Consider the following 17268-nt stretch of genomic DNA (forward strand, 5'->3'; position numbering starts at 1 on the left):
TTGTAGCTTCGTATCTAGCCCGATCGTAAGGATATTTTTACTGATCAAGGATCGAAATGCATGAATCATTGTTGCATACATTCATTAAATATGCGAAAATTGCAACGAGAGCTAGTAATTAGTTTTAATATCGATTTGTAGTGTTGCCAACCTATCATAAACAGCGAGCCTTTAGACAACTATTAAAGTTGCCACCCTGCGCACCTGACAGTTGAGCTGGAACGGCAAAGTGAATGTGTGTGGGAGGAGGAGGTTAAGGTAAAGGTGAGAGAGGGAGTGAGAAAGTTGAGTTTGTTTGCCGCCAGAGGGCGCTGCGAAAGTGAAGAGAACAAATCGAAGGTGCCGTTAATGTTGGAATTATGGTGGTAGCAGGGCGAAGAATGGGAGGGTGGTGTTAGGTATAGGTGGTGGCAAATTAAAAGTAAATTTGCTATCGCCACTTCGAACATGCAGGGTAATAAGCAGCAGCAGCAACAACAAGAACAACAAAAACAAAGAGCACGAAAAGCGCGATTCGGCTTTGCCGAACACCAAAGCCGAAGTCCGCGACCGCAAAACGAGCACACAAAAGCTTTCAAAATGGGAAGTAGATGGAAATATTCCCGGTTGCGCGCCAACGCGCTCGCCCGCCCACACTGTGACACGCCCAGGGCACGCAAACGCCGCCCTTGCGCGCACAGTATATACATACATATACATATGTATTTACATATATATATATGTGTGTGTGCGTGTTTGTGTTGAGCTGCCAAAGTCGTTGCGCGCGCGGCATCGTCATCATAGCCGCGGCTGCCACCGCCACTGCTGCCGCCGCCGTCGTCGCCGTCGTCTTCTGCTCTGCCTCTCGCTTTCCCTCTGCCGCTGCCGCCGCCGCCGCCATTGCCTGCCTACCTACCATGTGCTATTGCGCGTCACGAAGCGGGGCCTGGCCAGGAGACTATGCAACTTGTGTGTGTTGTCTACACATTGTGTGTTTTCTTGTTGTTGTTTTTCTCTTGTCTTTTCTTTATTTTCTGATTTTTTTGGTTTGCTGTTTGTTGCTTTTGCACTTATTTACATACATACATACATATATTTTATTTTTGCTGCACAGATTGATATGTATATGTATGTATGTATGTATGTAGATATGCTCTTGCGTTCATGCATATATGTACATACATACATACATATGTACATACATGTGTATGTATGTATGGATATGAGCTTTTGGTTAAGAAAGCTTTACAAGTATGTACACATACACACATACATTTGTACATACATATGCATGTATGTACGTAGTTGGGTATGTGTGTAAGTACATATACACATGTACATATGTATATGCAAATTAAGTTTATGCATGTAAATATGTATGTATGTATGTATGTATGCACTTATATATACATATGTATATTGTACATATTTTACAGACTGCTTGCCATTTTGCGTGGAAATGCATGAAATTATGTGTGTTTGTACCTGTGTGTGAATTTCTGTAAATAAATATCTGTTTTTAATGCCCTGAACCCAGTATTAACTTATTAACTAACGGAGATTCTGTGCATAAGTAATACGAAAATATCTTGCCCACCAATTTTTCTCTCTTTTTCACTTAAGCTCTTCTTTCATAAGCTCTACACGTTGGCAAATGCAGTCTAGAATATATGTGCATATGTCAAACAATACATATGTTGTGTGTATGTATGTATGTATGTATGTATGTATGTGCATCGCCTTCATAGGATTAACTTTTAAGGCATGATCTCTAGCAGGTGAAGAGAGAGTTTGTAGAGCTTGAATATTGAATTTGCTTCATACATACATATGTATGTATGTATGTATATTGATGTAGTCGGTGAAATCTAATTTATAGAATCTCATAATATTATTGTAGTCTAAAATCTTAAATTTATATGAAACAGTTTACTTAAATTCAAAGTGCCGACACTTTTCTGTCAGTTGACTATGATTGTACATACATACATACATACATACATAAATCAAACTTAATTAATTAATTAACAAGCACACGGCACATTTTGCCGGCATTTAAAGAACAATTGCCGAGCGGCTTCCGGTCGATGCAGCAGCGAAGAGCCATCGAACAATTTAATCAACTGTCAATTAAGTTTTTAGCTTTTCAATAAGAACTTTTTGGCGCCAAACAGTATGTACACACGACTACATATTCTGCTCGTCTCTCGATAACAACAAGGGCGCGCAAACATGTTCTTTTTGAAAATTAAAAAAAAGTCAAGTGAAATAAACTAAAGTGTATGATGGTAAGTTACGAATTGCACTAATAACACGTTCCATGTCCGTTTTGTGCCGGATTTGTAAGAATTAAGTTAGCTTTCAAACCATCGGCAAAAAATAATAAACAGTGTCTACACATCAGTTGACATAATGGCTCGCCAGATTTATCGATATGCGCGATTCATCAAAATCAATGTGAGCCGCTTTTGTGCCCTGATCGACATTAAAAGCGTGCTTCAATTGGTGTATACCAAATAATATATTTGTTGAATGCAATTAAGGCATATAAATAGATATATAAATCAAGTGAGAAATATGTGTGATTCGGTCGCTGCCCCCGATCAGCGCAACGTTGAGATCAAGGCGCGCATACCCGGCGGCCCGTCCGAGTTCGAACGCCGGCTTGCCATTGCGCGGCAGTTAACGAGCTCAGATGGCGAGCTGATTATCCAACGTGACGTCTTCTTTAATTCACCAAAGGGTGGCCGGTTGAAGTTGCGCTATTTACAGCCGCCGGCACGCTCACAATTGGTCTACTACGACAGACCCGACGTAGCCGGCCCAAAGCTCTCCAGATACAACAAAATCGATGTGGACGAACCGGCCGTGCTGGAGAAAATGCTCGGCCAGTCGAATGGTGCTTTGGGCGTGCTGGCCAAACGTCGCCTACTCTTCCTGCACGAGCAGACGCGCATTCACATGGACGATGTGCAGGATCTGGGACATTTTATGGAATTCGAGGTATGCCTCCGACCCGAGCAGACTCTGCAACAGGGCCAGGATATTGCCGAGCAGCTGAGCCGCACATTTGGCATTGCCGCCGAGGATTTGATGACGGGCTCCTACTTCGATGCACTGAATAAAGGCGGCGATTCATGAGCTATGCCTTTTTCTTTATCTTTACTCTTTAGAGCCATTTTTGATCCTTCGAGATTCTCAAAACATTCGAAGATATAACAAATTTTTCGCTGAAAAATTATATATATGTATATGTTATATATTCTAAGTTACTTACAGTTATCGCAGTTGCATTATTATCTAAATATCCAAATAGATAAAGCAAATATTCAACCAAAAGATAAATACATATATATTGTTATTGTAAATATCATATTGTACATATATATATATATATACATATATGTATATAATAGATAAGTACAGTTGAACCTTTGAGGTTAATTCAACGAGAACTTTTATCATTTATATTTATCCGATTCCAAATGATATTCTCCATACACTATATAGCAGAGTTTTAATAATTCGCAATTAGGCAAACAGAATTGGACAAATCGAATGGGGATTCAAATCAAACTTATTTACAATTTGAATGCTGACTTAGATAAATATATATATAAATAAATATATATCTTTTCTACATTTTTTTAAAAGGCATTTCCCAAAAGAAAAACGAACTTAAAGCTGAATATAAATGCATTTGTTGTTAAAACAACAAGAACAATACGAAACAAAAAATGGAAGGAAATACTGTTTCCCGATTTGGAACACAAGCAGTGGAGAGAATTATTGGATACTCAATTATGATTAACTTATTAGCTATAAGGACTCGGAGCTTAGAGCTAATTCAGCTGCCCATTTACAATGGTTCAAACAGCTTTCGTTTTGTTGTTGTTGTTGTTGTTGTTCTCTTTTCCAAATTGAGCGACAAAAATTCGTATATTTTTGTGGTTCTAGCAAATTTTGGCTTGGCTGTTAATAAACAGTTTGTTGACTGAATATAGGCTGGGGGCGCTAGATGGCGTGGCAGGTTGCTGAAGGCGTGGCACGTGTGTGTTAACTTAACAGTAGGAACCAATAAGGCTAATGGATATGCTCTCCGATATGGGATCGGGCGCAGAAATCGGCTTCCAATACAACCAATTGTAGTTGACTGCGAAGAGTAAGAGTAAGAGAGAGAGAGCCAGTGTGGACGTGAGAAGGAGATACAGAGACAGAGAGAGAGAGTGTTATATGTAAGACCGGCGATACATACGCACAAACGATTGACTGAGACGCATGGAGAGCGTGCGGCAGCGCTGGCGACACTCGCTCGTCGGACGCAGGATGATGAAGCGCGTGCCCACCGCCTGATGCACATAGACATTGGGGCATTCCGTATCGGGCAGCGTATATGCTGGCGCCTGTGGCGTATCAATGGCCACATACCGTTCCAGTGCCACACTCATGCTGGGCAATCGCAGCGGCCGTGCGAAAATGGGCCGCAACAGACGGGCGGGCAGCATGCGATTGCAGCGCCACAAATTGTGAGCGGTTGACAAATGGTCAAAATTATCATGATGATGGCGATGCGGCTGTTGCTGCTGCTCCTGCTGATGATCGTCTTCATTGTCATTGTAATCATTGTGGGCGGCGTTACTCGCATTGAACTGGCCAAATAGATCCTCTAGATTGTGCACGCCCTGATTGGTGGAGTGAACACGATACGCATCCCGCTGGAAGACCTTCAGGTTCTTCGTATAGATCTTGTAGAAGTCAGCCAGATCGAAGGTATGTTGATTGCTGCGAAATGTGTATGGCATGTGCTCCATGGGCCGGCGACAGTGATGCATCAGCGTCAGCTGCTTGTACGGCGACAGAGGGCCCGACTCCGGCTGGCTGCGATTGCCCGGATTCTGACTGACGTCAGCATATAACTGAGCGCACTCATCACTCTCTAGCCAAACGCTGTCGACGTTCGCACAGGGGCTACAGCTCAGATCCTCGACTTGAAAGAACGGATTGCCCATCAGGCAGGACTCGTCGTAGAGTTCGGTTAGCCGCGGAAATCGTTGGATTAGCGGCATTGTCATCCGACGCCACATTCGCATACCGGGATAGACCAGTGACTGGACCATCCGTCCGTTGTGGCCGCCATGCGATGATGTTGTCTCGTAACGATACGCCACGACGCACAGCGATATTAAGGTCAGGTAGAAGAGCCAACAGAGAATTTTCCGCCGACGATCGAGCAAATGATGAAGCACCTCCAGCCGCAGGTATGCCATTGGGGGTGTGGATGTATTGTAAAGAGGCTCGGAGCTGCGCTGCTGGAAATACTGAAAGATCACATAGTTATCGAAGCTGAGCGGACGGACGCCATAGTTGACATCAGCAAGGCGGCGTAGGTGGCGCACGGCGCTGGTATATCGCTGCAGCAGCTGCTGGCGACTCAGCTGCACAAAGTTAAGGTCCAAATCAATATCAAAGTCTTCCATGTTGTGGATATTCTTGCGTTGTTGTTGTTGCAGCTGCTGCGACGCGGACGTCGCTTCCTTTCGTTGAAGGCGAAAGAAGTTGAGCTATTGGGCGAGTAGGTGTGCGTGTGTGTGCTTCTGATGACTTCACTTGCTTTGCTTTAATTTTTGCAAAGTGTTTTTTTGTTCTGTTGGTCAGATTAATTTTTTTTTATGAGCAGTCTTTTATTTATGTTTTTGCTGCTTTTGTTGTTCTTGTTTGTTCGTTTATCTTGGCTTGGTAGTTTTTTTAGTATTTGGCGTTTTTTTTTTTTTTTTGTTTTACTTTAGTTTGGTCACTCTTTTCCACATTTACTCGCTCAGTATTAAATAGGTAATTCCCAATAATAAACAAGAATGCCTGCTTATATTCACTATAGTTAGTGTTATATTGTAGCAGCTCAAATTTATTTTTATTTTCATTTATCAATACAATGTAGTCCCATCATTATTTAGTAATTGAAGGTTTCTTGATTCTCTTTTGAAAAAAGGTTGTAATCATGCCCTTTTACATACTTTGAACTCGATGAGCATATATTATTCGCGTCGTTGGTCACACTTTTTCTGTTATTTATGCTATTTAAATCTGGTCATACGGCCTCAGTTGTTTGATAATCGAGTAGCAGTGCGGAGCCGTCGCAAAAGTAATTGACACAATTTTTGCCAACTTTTTTTTTAATATTCTTATTGTGAGATTATTTGTTGTTGTTTTTAAGCAATAATTTTCGGTATGCAAAAAGTTTATAAAAAGTGACACAAGAGTCGTGCACTCTTACAACAACTGTGTATGCCTTGTGTGTGTGTATGCAATGTGTGTGTGTGTATGTACATATATGAGTGGGCAACTCCACAAGTGTGTGCGTGAAATCAAAATAAAACCACAGCAGTGAACACTGTCGCACCCTGATGGAAATATTTTATAGAATTTCTAATTGAAATGGCATAAAATGTATGAATTGAAAGGCAGCAAATGCTAGAGTGTGCGTGAAATAATGTGAATGAAGTTTTATTACGTAAGAAAATGTATAAATTTCGACTGCATTCTTGGTCAAAGGGAAGTCTTCATGTTGATGATTTCATTGACGATGACGAAGACTACGCGGCCAACGCACACACACTCATACAATTACACACGGCAATAAATATGCTTGCGCACACACATGTATGTGTTTGTGCATGTATGTGTGCTATTTGCTGTGTTCCAAATGAATATCCTCCACTTCAACTGCTGGAGTCAAAGAACGAAGTGAGCCATAAATTCTATGGCGGGGTGGCAACACTTGAAAAGCTGACGATCAAACGTCAAACTGATTACAGTTAGCTCGTGAACAGAAGTCGCAGTAATAGCGCCCCCTATTGCCGCCGTGTGTACAAGGAGTTGCAGATCCAATTGGTGCGCTCTGTTATGTGTGTGTATATACGTATGCATGCATGTTTGCGTAGCTGTGTTTATCTCTGCTTTTGGACTGGTGTGTGAGGAACTTGTACGCCCACATTATGTATCGCAGATGTTGTTGCCGCTGGCTGATCGCCCGCCCGGCTGCCTGCCTACTATCGAATGGTTGCGGTGGGCGAGCGAGGCCAAAAACCAAGATATATACATAAATGTAAATGTGTGTGTGTGTGCGATGACTTATGCTGTGGGCGCCCAAATTCAGCTCTTTACACTTTTTTTTATGCAAATTACTGCATCTACTCTCACCCCATCCGTCTGTTTATATATAAATATTATACCATCTGCATAGCTACCCTCTGTTTTGTTTTCAATTAAATGCATGATTAACACAACTCTCAAGTCTCCAATCTCCAGTGTCAAGTTTTGCAAGGCGATTGATTATTCATTCGTGCCCGGAAGACGTCAGCGCAGCCGCGCTGCATGACTCAAGTTGTTTCCCAAACGAAAGGCACAGGCGTACGTTCAGACACATACACACATACATACATATATGCAGCCCAAAGTTTGCTGTAGAGGGAGTTCTCTCACACAATAAAATGAGGCGTCTTTGTCCTGTTCGGAGCGCACCTTCTTTGTTTACGTTTTGGTATAAGCTGTGCCAAGAGCACAAGAACAGTAATAAACGCTCGTATCTAGCGGCCGCCATTACCATTTCTTTCTCTCGCTCGCTCTCTCGTTGTCACTTTATTTTGCAATTTAACTGTATTTCCAGCTGTGTGAGACGTGCAATTATTGGCATTTAATTCATTTGGCCCTTATTCAAGAATACCTTGTGATAGCAGGCATGTGTTTTTTCTCGTATGTAAGGGAGTGTTTGTGTGTGTGTGTGTGGTGCGTGCGTATTTTGTTTGTTTGTTTTGTTACACACATACGGGGTAGCGGCAGCAGCAGCAGCAGCAGCCGAAAGCGTTGAGGATGAGTCATATCCAATTTGATTTTCGATTCGTTCATTTCGTACGAACCGACGCTGATTGTACAGCGAAGACAACGACAACAACAACAAGAATGAGAAATACATATATTGAGAGATGAGGTAAAACGGGGCTAGGCAAGGTAAAACGGCAAAACTGAGCAAATGTTTGCTGTCGCTGCCCTTACGAAAGCTGTCCGAACATAAACACGAACACAAACATACATATAAATTAATAAATAATCTATTTTTGACAAATAAAAAAAACGAACGCTCACATAACTTGTTTTACCGCATATTAGGATTGACATTCTTATAAGAATTAGTCGTTCCAATACGAACTAGCTAAACTTGTTGCGGTTGCTTGAAATCGAATCTAATTGGTTCACGAATTGATTCCTTAACCTCAGCTATCAGTTATAAAATTGACTGACTGATGAGTAAGGTTTTGTATCCAATGCTTTCTGTATATGGTTTGATATGTTTAGCAACTCTCATTCATGTGGTCTTCATTGCATCCATTGCAGCCGCTGCACCTGAAACTTTCGCACGCCTTCCAACCGTTAGAGCGAAAGGGAGCTAGAAGATAAACGGCTAGACAGAGAAAGAGATAGATAGAGAGAGAGAGAGAGAGAGAGAGAGAGAGAGTAAAAGACAACAGGAAACGCACACCGTAAGAAGACTCAAACAGCTAAACTCATGATGCAGCAGCAGGAGAAGCTGTTGCTGGTGGCGCTGTGCATTGTGGCCAGCACGCTGACAACACTGGCACTGGGAGAACAAACGCTGGCAGCAGCAGCGGCGCAGCAATCGCCGGCTAAGCTGGAGCAGAATCCGTGCGTGAGCAAGGGCACGTGCCACGAGTGCATTCAGACACAGAACTGTGGATGGTGCATGAAGCCCGATTATGGAGATCGGCCGCGTTGCTTTTTGCACACGCCAAAGGCGGAGATCTGTCCGGAGGAGTACATTTGGAATCCCGATACATCCGAGCGCATCTTGATCAACAAGGATCTGACATTGGCCAGCGGTGGTGCCGCTTGGGCGGGCGGTCAATATGCTTCGGGCGTTGGCTACGAGAGCAGCGCACATGGTCAGAGTTCGGCATCGGGCTCGTATAGTGCCTCCAGTTCCAGCTCCAGCTACGGTTCCAGTTCCAGCTCCGGCTCCAGTTCCGGTTATAGTGCCAGCTCCAGTTCAGGCGGCTACGGCGCCGCGGCCAGTGGTGCAGCAGCAGCTGGTGAAATTGTGCAAATAAAGCCACAACGCGTTAGCCTCAAGCTCCGCATCAGTAAGTGATCGATAGTTGAATTGCTTTTAAACGTAAGAATAACACTAAAAATGTCTCTTGTAGATGAGGTTCACAATCTGGATGTTAGCTACTCACAGGCCGTTGACTATCCCGTTGATCTCTACTATTTGATGGATCTGTCCAAGTCCATGGAGGACGACAAAGAGAAACTCTCGGCCTTGGGCGATAAACTGTCCGAGACAATGAAACGCATTACATCCAACTTCCGTTTGGGCTTCGGCTCATTTGTGGACAAGGTGCTAATGCCCTATGTATCAACCATACCCAAGAAGTGAGTATTAGGCCAGTTCATAATCGTCTACAGCCAATCAGACAATAGATAGATAAGTACCTAAGGTAGGATTATGACTGTTGTAGAATTTCTGGCGAAACAAAGTAATGAGAAGTTCACTGAAACCCCTGTTGATGACTCCATAAGATAAGTTCGATTAGTCACGATTGCCAGAAATTTAATATTGCTGAAATCAATATTTAGTATTTATAAATGATTAATAGAGTTATATTTATGTATTAGTGTACGATACGTTAATGAGCTGCGTTACTTGAACAAAATTTAAAAAATTGATTCATTTGGAAACTGTAAAAATTTCATGATTTCTAACAAAATTCACTTTTATCATTGGCTTACTCAAATTTAGTTGCAATTGAAATAATGTTAATTATATTTTGTATACTCCAGCAGAGTTATAGAGAGTAGAGGGAGAGAGGTTTACTAAAAATTAAGGTTTATTTGAGCAACATTTAAATATCTTACGATTTTGTGGCTCAGTCCCTGGCTATACGCCTACTTTTATACCTATGTGTATTGCTATAACCCTCGCCCTATCTCCCTCTATGTTGATTTTAAACAGGATTTACTAAGAGCTTAGCTTAAGGAACAAACAATTTCTAGTATTATTATTTGACTCCGAGAGCAAATGGCTTAGCATATAAATCTTATATGTATCTGAAGTAATATTAGTCGAGTTTAAGACTATAGAAAGTCCCATAGCTAAGATGTAAATCTCGTGTATATATCTTTGGATATATCCCCAAATTGGAAATCCATGAACTCTGCTGGGGTATTCTAAAATATTTCGGCTCTACCGGAAATAACAGCGCTCATTATTAGTATTATCTTATATATGTAAATTGTTGCTCTATATAATTTTGTATTTTTCTTCAATGACTAATTCAAAACAAATCAAATTTTTACCTAATTTTTATTTTTATGCCAAACCACAAAAAAAAAAAAAAAAAAAAAAAAAAAAAAACCAAAACTAACGCCAAAAACAAACCAAATAATCAATGATTTAATGATTAAACAACAACAACAACAACACCATCAATCAACGACAACTGCTCGATAAAATCTATATAAATATATATATATATATGTGTATATATTAATATTCCCATATATATCCTATATAGACTCGAGCATCCATGCGATAACTGCAAGGCGCCGTATGGTTACCGCAATCACATGCCACTGAGCAATAACACCGAAAGCTTCTCTGTAAGAGCCTTGAAAATCTTATGATTAATTCATTTTATATACACTCACTATGCACCCACAACACACTCACGCACCCATACATGCATACATATATAGTACTCTATAACATATAACATATACATAATACCTGCTCTCCATTTCCCACTGTTGTCTAACTCTATTGTATCGTATCGTATCGTATTGTATGGTATTGCCTCGTATATACATAGTCAATGTTTAGCTCTAGTACATACATGTTTATTCATATACATATATATATCTATATATCTATAAACCTAAGCTTTACCTGGTATTACATATCTGTATAATTCTATGTTCTATGTTTCTGTGTAAGTTGTAAGCTCAAAAATGCAAGAAAAGGCCAAATTGTTTGGAGGCGCAACCAACTTAACACACGTTGTAATGGCATTGACCAGTGTTGCCATATCGTTGCATTTTTGCCTTTTGCTGCTTGCTTTGGGGTTCCAGTCACAATTGAATGTGATTTACATCTATTGCACTCTGCTATATATGTTCTATATGAATCGAAAATGTTTTACAGTACATATATAATTTAATTTATTTTATTTTATTTTATTTATTATTTGTCTTTTGTGTTTCTTTATTATGCTCATCAACAAATTTGCTCATCACACTCTCTTCTCTCTCTCTCTCTCTTTCTTTCTCTCTCTTAATATATATAAATATTTATTTTTATGTCTATATATGTGTTTGAAAAATTGTGAAAAAATCGGTTGCTTGTTGCTTCACACTAAAAAAAAAACAAACAAAAAACAACAAAAACAAAATTCGTATACAAAATTTAGCCTGGAGGAGCCATGTCCCAAATGCGATGCTCCCTATGGCTATCGTAACATCATGGGCTTGAGCATGGACACATATAGATTCTCTGTAAGTTGTCAACTGCCCAAAAAAAAAAAAAAAAGGAAAAAAACAAAAATTTAGAAGCAGAAAATTTCCTTCTAATCCAATTAGAGACCTGTCCAAACTTGTTTAGCAGCTAACCCCAACGAATTTGGTTTACTACTATTATTATTATTATGATTGATTTAATTTAATATCTGGTATTTGGCGTCTATGTTTTGGTTTATGGTTTTTCAAAATTCTCTGAATGCTATTGCACGTTCGCTCGTATTTCATAACTCACATCCTTAACTTAACCTCTTTGCCTGCTGCATGAGAACACTTTGTTGATAAGTCTCTATCAATGCCTCTGTCCCTGGCACACTCTTGTCTAGTCGATATGATTATGTCTAAATATACATATGTATGTATGGCATATATACATATATACATATATATGTATGCAAGCATGCTTATATGCTAGCTAATCTTATCGCATTTCATTTACTTTTTTCAAGATTGAGAACTAAATTTATATTTACAGTGTAGCGAAGCGTTGTTTCCAATCGAAGGCCATGAACTTAAGTAAAATTTATGTATTCCCTCATTTGAAACAAGATCTATAAGTGATCGATAAATTATTAATTACTTGACACTTCTCGTCGATAGTCTCACAAGTTAGATAAGTTATCGATAACTACACGTACTTTCTGTAGAAATGGCAGATGCAAATATTCCACCAGTTCATCGATTACTTGATAAATATATAATGATCTAATATAAAAATATCGATATAAGCAGCTTCAGATAATTATATTTCTGCGGTTAATTGACAACTTTGTAAACGATAAATTACCAAGTTATCGGCTAAGTGATCAGCTATAATTATATAAACTATCGATAACTGAATTTATTTTCAAAAGTCTATCGATAACTTGATCAATAATAACAGCGAAATTCGTCATTAATTTTCACTATTTATAAAGCTGTAAACCAATCGATAACTGGACACACTGTATAGTTAATGCGATCAAAAACAGGCTTATCGATAAACGCGGGAAACAAGAGCTAACCTACTTAGAATTTTAAAATAATCAACTAATTTGGCTTAAATATTTCTATGCTAAAATCGATAAATTATCGATATGTGATGGCGTTTGCTTTAAATGCTTGCTTGCCTATATACCATATTGGTATATATTGATTTGCTACAAATCAAATCGACTCAATCGAAAGAAAGTTCTTTGTAATCGTTATCGAAAATATCGCTTCGTTATCGACTAACCCAGCCGAGGAGTGTGCCAACATCTAACATCAGCTTAACCACTGCACCCCAGCAATTGCATCTCAATATAAATTCTATGATTTGCTTACTAATATATAACTTTTCTCTCTCTCTCTCTCTATATATATATATACATATATTCATATATTCCTCGTACAGAACGAGGTGAAAGAGGCAGCTGTCTCAGGAAATTTGGATGCGCCCGAAGGTGGCTTCGATGCCATAATGCAGGCGATTGCCTGCCGACAGCAGATCGGCTGGCGCGAGAAGGCGCGTCGCTTGCTAGTGTTCTCAACGGACGCGGGCTTCCATTATGCCGGCGATGGTAAATTGGGCGGCGTGATTACCCCGAACGATGGCGAATGCCATTTGAATAGCCAGGGCATGTACACGCATTCGATAATACAGGATTATCCGAGCATATCGCAGATCAATCAAAAGGTCAAACAGAATGCGATCAACATTATCTTTGCCGTCACAACGAATCAGTATTCCGTCTATCAGAAGCTATCCGCACACATTGAGGGCTCGTCCAGTGCCATTTTATCGAATGATTCGTCCAATGTGGTGGATCTGGTGCGCGAGGAGTATGGCGTAAGTGATCGATACGAATATCGAGGGGATTATCGATTATTGATTGGCTTTTTGTGATTGCAGAAAATCTCATCGACGGTGGAGATGAAGGACAATGCCACTGGAGATGTTAAGGTCACGTATTTGTCTAGCTGCCTGACCAATGGACCCCAGATCAAGACGAACAAGTGCAGCGGTCTCAAGGTCGGCGACAAGGTCACCTTTACGGCTCAAATAATGGTCACCAAATGCCCAACTGATCCACGTCATTGGAATCAGGTATGCAAAAGAGAAAGAGGAAGAGAGGAAGATAGCCGAGTCTCTTTGGTTAATGTTAGTGGGGCTTATCTTTAACCATATCCTTTATCTTGACAGGCCATTCAAATCTATCCGGTGGGCATTAACGAAAGCATGATCATTGATCTGGAGATGCTGTGCTCCTGTCCCTGCGAGCACGCCGGCTCCACTGGCTACGAGCTGCACTCGAAGAAGTGTCACAATCACGGCACCTATATGTGCGGCATCTGTGAGTGCGACGAGCAGCATTTCGGTAACACCTGCGAGTGCTCCATGTCCGATATGCATTTGAATAATGTCAATGATAATACGTGCCGGCCGACCAACGATACGAGTGTGGCCGAATGCAATGGTCGCGGTAGTTGTGTGTGCGGCGCCTGCGAATGCCACAAGCGCGCCAATCCCGACGAGATCATCTCGGGCAAGTATTGTGAGTGCGAGAACTTCAGCTGTGAGCGACGCAAGAACTTGTTGTGCTCGGGCCCCGATCACGGCACCTGCGAGTGCAATCGCTGTGTGTGCAAGCCCGGCTGGACGGGCAACAGCTGCGACTGCCAGACATCGAAGGATACGTGCATGCCACCTGGCGGCGGCGAGATCTGCTCGGGCCACGGCACCTGCGAGTGCGGCGTCTGCAAATGCAAATCGATGGACGAGGGCCGCTACTCGGGCAAATATTGCGACAAGTGCCCCACGTGCTCGGGCCGTTGTCACGACCTGAAGGACTGCGTCCAGTGTCAAATGTATCAGACGGGTCAGCTGAAGAACGGCGACGATTGCGCCAAGAACTGCACCACATTCACGGCCATTAGCGTTGACACGGTCAAGATCGACGAGCACAAGGACGAGCAGCTGTGCGTGTTCTTCGACGAGGATGATTGCAAGTTTACGTTCAAATACAGTGAGGTGGGCGAGCTGGTCGTCTATGCCCAGCAGGAGAAGGAATGCCCGCCCAAGGTCTTTATGCTGGGCATTGTCCTGGGCGTCATCGGCGCCATTGTACTCGTTGGCTTGGCCATATTGCTGCTCTGGAAGCTGCTGACCACCATACACGATCGTCGTGAATTCGCACGCTTCGAGAAGGAGCGCATGAATGCCAAATGGGATACGGTAAGACAGCTATTTATATTGACATTTAGAGAAAGGATTCTTTAGTTGATGTTCGTTTTTTTTCTTTTGCTTTTCCAGGGCGAGAATCCTATCTACAAGCAGGCCACATCCACCTTCAAGAATCCCATCTATGCGGGCAAATAATTTGCCATGCGAATTTGCCCATTTGTTTTCATTAGTGAAATTTGCCATTCTAAACACTGACTGTCCACTATTATTTACCGTTTGCTAACCCAACTGAATCAATCAGCCAGCCAATTGCGCCAATCAACTGAAGCAGCTTCCTTTTTCTATCCTCTTTTACATCAAATGGTGCCGCGTGCCACATGCAACAACAAGAAAACAAAATGCTTGAACAAAAGTCAAACTGCCATTGAAACGCGTTCTTAACTAAGTCAAATTTATATAAATATATATACTATATATATATATATGTATACACACACATATGTGTTGCTTCCATTTGAGGGGCAAACGAATTGTGCCTTGCAATATATACGATATATATTTTAGATTCTTTTATATACATGTACAAGAAAAACAAAAACAACAAGAAAATGTAAATGACAAAAGCTTCCATTCGTAAACTGCCAAAACTAACAAGCAGAATAACAACAACAACAAGAGCAACAACAATGAACGCACAAACAACCAAAATCAAACAACGCAGCATAAACAAAAGGAAAAAAAAACGATCTAAAAAAAAAAACAACAAAATTACTTAAGAACACCAAAGTGTGCCTCTCTAACTTTCAACTAACCAACGAAACGAAAACATTTGTAATATATATATATATATATATATACATACATCATATATATATAATTATGTACATCAACTCTGTGCTACCCACAAAGACAACAACAACAACAACAACTATTGTTGTCAGCGAAAATGTTTTCATCGCGCTGCGATTGTGGGTAGCACATTTGATATTATAATTCTAAATATGAACTCTTTATTTCTTGAAATTTCGTAACTTAAGTATTTGGTTTTTCTTATTGGATCGAATGAATGTCCATTTATTTATTAGCTAAACGATCCAAAAAGCAACAATAACTGAATTTAATATGCCAATTGAAAGTAGGAGACGAAGCAAAAGAAGAGGAAAAAACTAAACTAAACAAAAATTAAGAAAAAAAAAAACTGATTTTGTTAACTTTATGGACTTGCGCCTAATTTTTTTGTTTGCCGTCAATTATTTCGTGTTTTCTTTTTTAATGTGTATGTTTATTATTATTATTATGTATTTTTTTTAAAATATAAATATTACTTTTATTTTAAATCTAACTTTACAATTAATATTTAAGCATATTAACATTTAAGCTTGTAAGTGACAACCGAAAAGATAGAAGAACAAGAAAATTGTGCCTGAATTTTATTTATGATTTTCGTGGCTTTTCCAATTTTTTTAATCAATAATAGTATATTAATGCTACCCTAATTAAAAACATAAAAAAAAACAAACATATTTTTTGCGATTTGTACTGATTACTGATTAACAATAAAGCGAAATGTATTTTGAGTGTAATAAAAAACAAGAAACAAGAAACAAAAAACGTAAATAATTGTTTATAAATAAAATGTGGAGACACTGGCAATTTGAATGAAGCATATAAACTTACATATAGAAATTGTTTGATGCTAATTTTAGTGAAGTAAACAAAAATAAAAGAAATAAAACAAATTTATTTAGAGTCTTAATTCTATTAAGGGAGAGAGAGAGAGCGAGAGAGAGAGAGAGAGAGAGAGAGAGAGAGAGAGAGAGAGCGAAAGAGAGAGAGACAGATAGAGAGAGAGACTAATACGAGCGAGAAACGTAATCAGTGGAATATATGAAGTAGGAGGGGAATAGAGTAATAAGGGGAAACAGTATATTATAATATGATAATCGATCTTCAAATAGATTCAATCCTAAGTATACATCCCAACTCTTCAACGATTTCATGCGGCAGGCTCAAACCAGAGCATTTAATATTATTAGGAATATCATACAAATAATAGTACGGAGCCTAATTGAGAATGTTTTTAATGAATATCGTATAGGTATTCAAGAAATCTAGCCTATTTGCGATACATAAGCAGTAAATAGAACCACCTACACTTGCTGTTGTACCACATACTATAAGATACGTACATATGTAACACCAGCATCAAACTAACTGAAGATGCCCCACAGACACAGCCCCTCCCACAATATGAAACTGCAGCGAAAGAGCACACATGTTTTATGGTAGGATACGGTTATATTGTGAGTGTGTAGAATGCATGACATAGTATTAAGAGATCATTTAAGTACCAAATTGTTAAGCGAACAACGAACAATGAACAACAAAACGCAAAAACTTAGAACATAAATGAGTTAAGTGTGAGGTTCCAAGAGGGCGAAAATTTTTCCATGGGCTGCCGACATTACGCCTCAGATCCTCACTCGTCCGGCCATCGTCGAATTGAAGCGGCGCCTCTAGGGGAAGGGCTAATGGTTCCAGTTGTGAGACCCGTGCCTGTG

General features: G+C 40.1%; 3 protein-coding genes across 5 annotated transcripts; 2 read left to right on the forward strand and 1 right to left on the reverse strand.

Moving 5' to 3' along the window:
- The first annotated feature begins 2412 nt into the window (after positions 1–2412).
- On the forward strand, positions 2413–3318 carry LOC108657018 (uncharacterized). Its single transcript, XM_018109465.3, has one exon. The coding sequence runs from the start codon at positions 2512–2514 to the stop codon at positions 3118–3120; it is 609 nt and encodes a 202-aa protein (XP_017964954.1). The 5' UTR covers positions 2413–2511; the 3' UTR covers positions 3121–3318.
- Positions 3319–3630: 312 nt separating this feature from the next.
- On the reverse strand, positions 3631–5676 carry LOC108656975 (uncharacterized). Its single transcript, XM_018109408.3, has 2 exons — positions 4235–5676; positions 3631–4132 (listed from the first exon to the last, which is right to left on the reverse strand). The coding sequence occupies exons 1-2, from the start codon at positions 5454–5456 to the stop codon at positions 4041–4043; spliced, it is 1314 nt and encodes a 437-aa protein (XP_017964897.1). The 5' UTR covers positions 5457–5676; the 3' UTR covers positions 3631–4040.
- A 359-nt stretch (positions 5677–6035) lies between these two features.
- mys (position-specific antigen beta subunit myospheroid) lies at positions 6036–16224 on the forward strand. 3 transcript variants are annotated; one of them, XM_089264896.1, is made up of 8 exons: positions 6036–6118; positions 8368–9131; positions 9195–9423; positions 10566–10650; positions 12938–13372; positions 13436–13630; positions 13727–14758; positions 14837–16224. In XM_089264896.1, exons 2-8 carry the CDS (start codon positions 8540–8542, stop codon positions 14900–14902), a joined length of 2634 nt encoding a protein of 877 aa, XP_089121022.1. In that variant the 5' UTR covers positions 6036–6118; positions 8368–8539; the 3' UTR covers positions 14903–16224. The 3 variants fall into 3 exon arrangements, with proteins under 3 accessions (XP_089121022.1, XP_089121024.1, XP_089121023.1); XM_089264898.1 differs by lacking the exon at positions 10566–10650 and adding an exon at positions 11457–11541; XM_089264897.1 differs by having other exon boundaries at positions 6070–6202.
- The last annotated feature ends 1044 nt before the right edge of the window (positions 16225–17268 follow it).

This window comes from Drosophila navojoa, chromosome X (assembly GCF_054131105.1).
Source record: "Drosophila navojoa isolate 15081-1374.11 chromosome X, UAZ_NAV_1.0, whole genome shotgun sequence".
Classification (NCBI taxonomy): domain Eukaryota; kingdom Metazoa; phylum Arthropoda; class Insecta; order Diptera; family Drosophilidae; genus Drosophila; species Drosophila navojoa.

What these genes read in the sequence shown, in the direction of transcription:
- LOC108656975 (XM_018109408.3), bottom strand. Translation starts at nt 5,456, where the DNA reads ATGGAAGACTTTGATATTGATTTGGACCTTAACTTTGTGCAGCTGAGT. An exon ending in TCTCAGTCAATCGTTTGTGC is followed by an intron (nt 4,133 to 4,234) that starts GTATGTATCGCC and finishes TACTCTTCGCAG; the next exon opens with TCAACTACAATTGGTTGTAT.
- LOC108657018 (XM_018109465.3), top strand. Translation starts at nt 2,512, where the DNA reads ATGCAATTAAGGCATATAAATAGATATATAAATCAAGTGAGAAATATG.
- mys (XM_089264896.1), top strand. Translation starts at nt 8,540, where the DNA reads ATGATGCAGCAGCAGGAGAAGCTGTTGCTGGTGGCGCTGTGCATTGTG. An exon ending in TAGCCTCAAGCTCCGCATCA is followed by an intron (nt 9,132 to 9,194) that starts GTAAGTGATCGA and finishes TGTCTCTTGTAG; the next exon opens with ATGAGGTTCACAATCTGGAT. An exon ending in ATAACACCGAAAGCTTCTCT is followed by an intron (nt 10,651 to 12,937) that starts GTAAGAGCCTTG and finishes TTCCTCGTACAG; the next exon opens with AACGAGGTGAAAGAGGCAGC.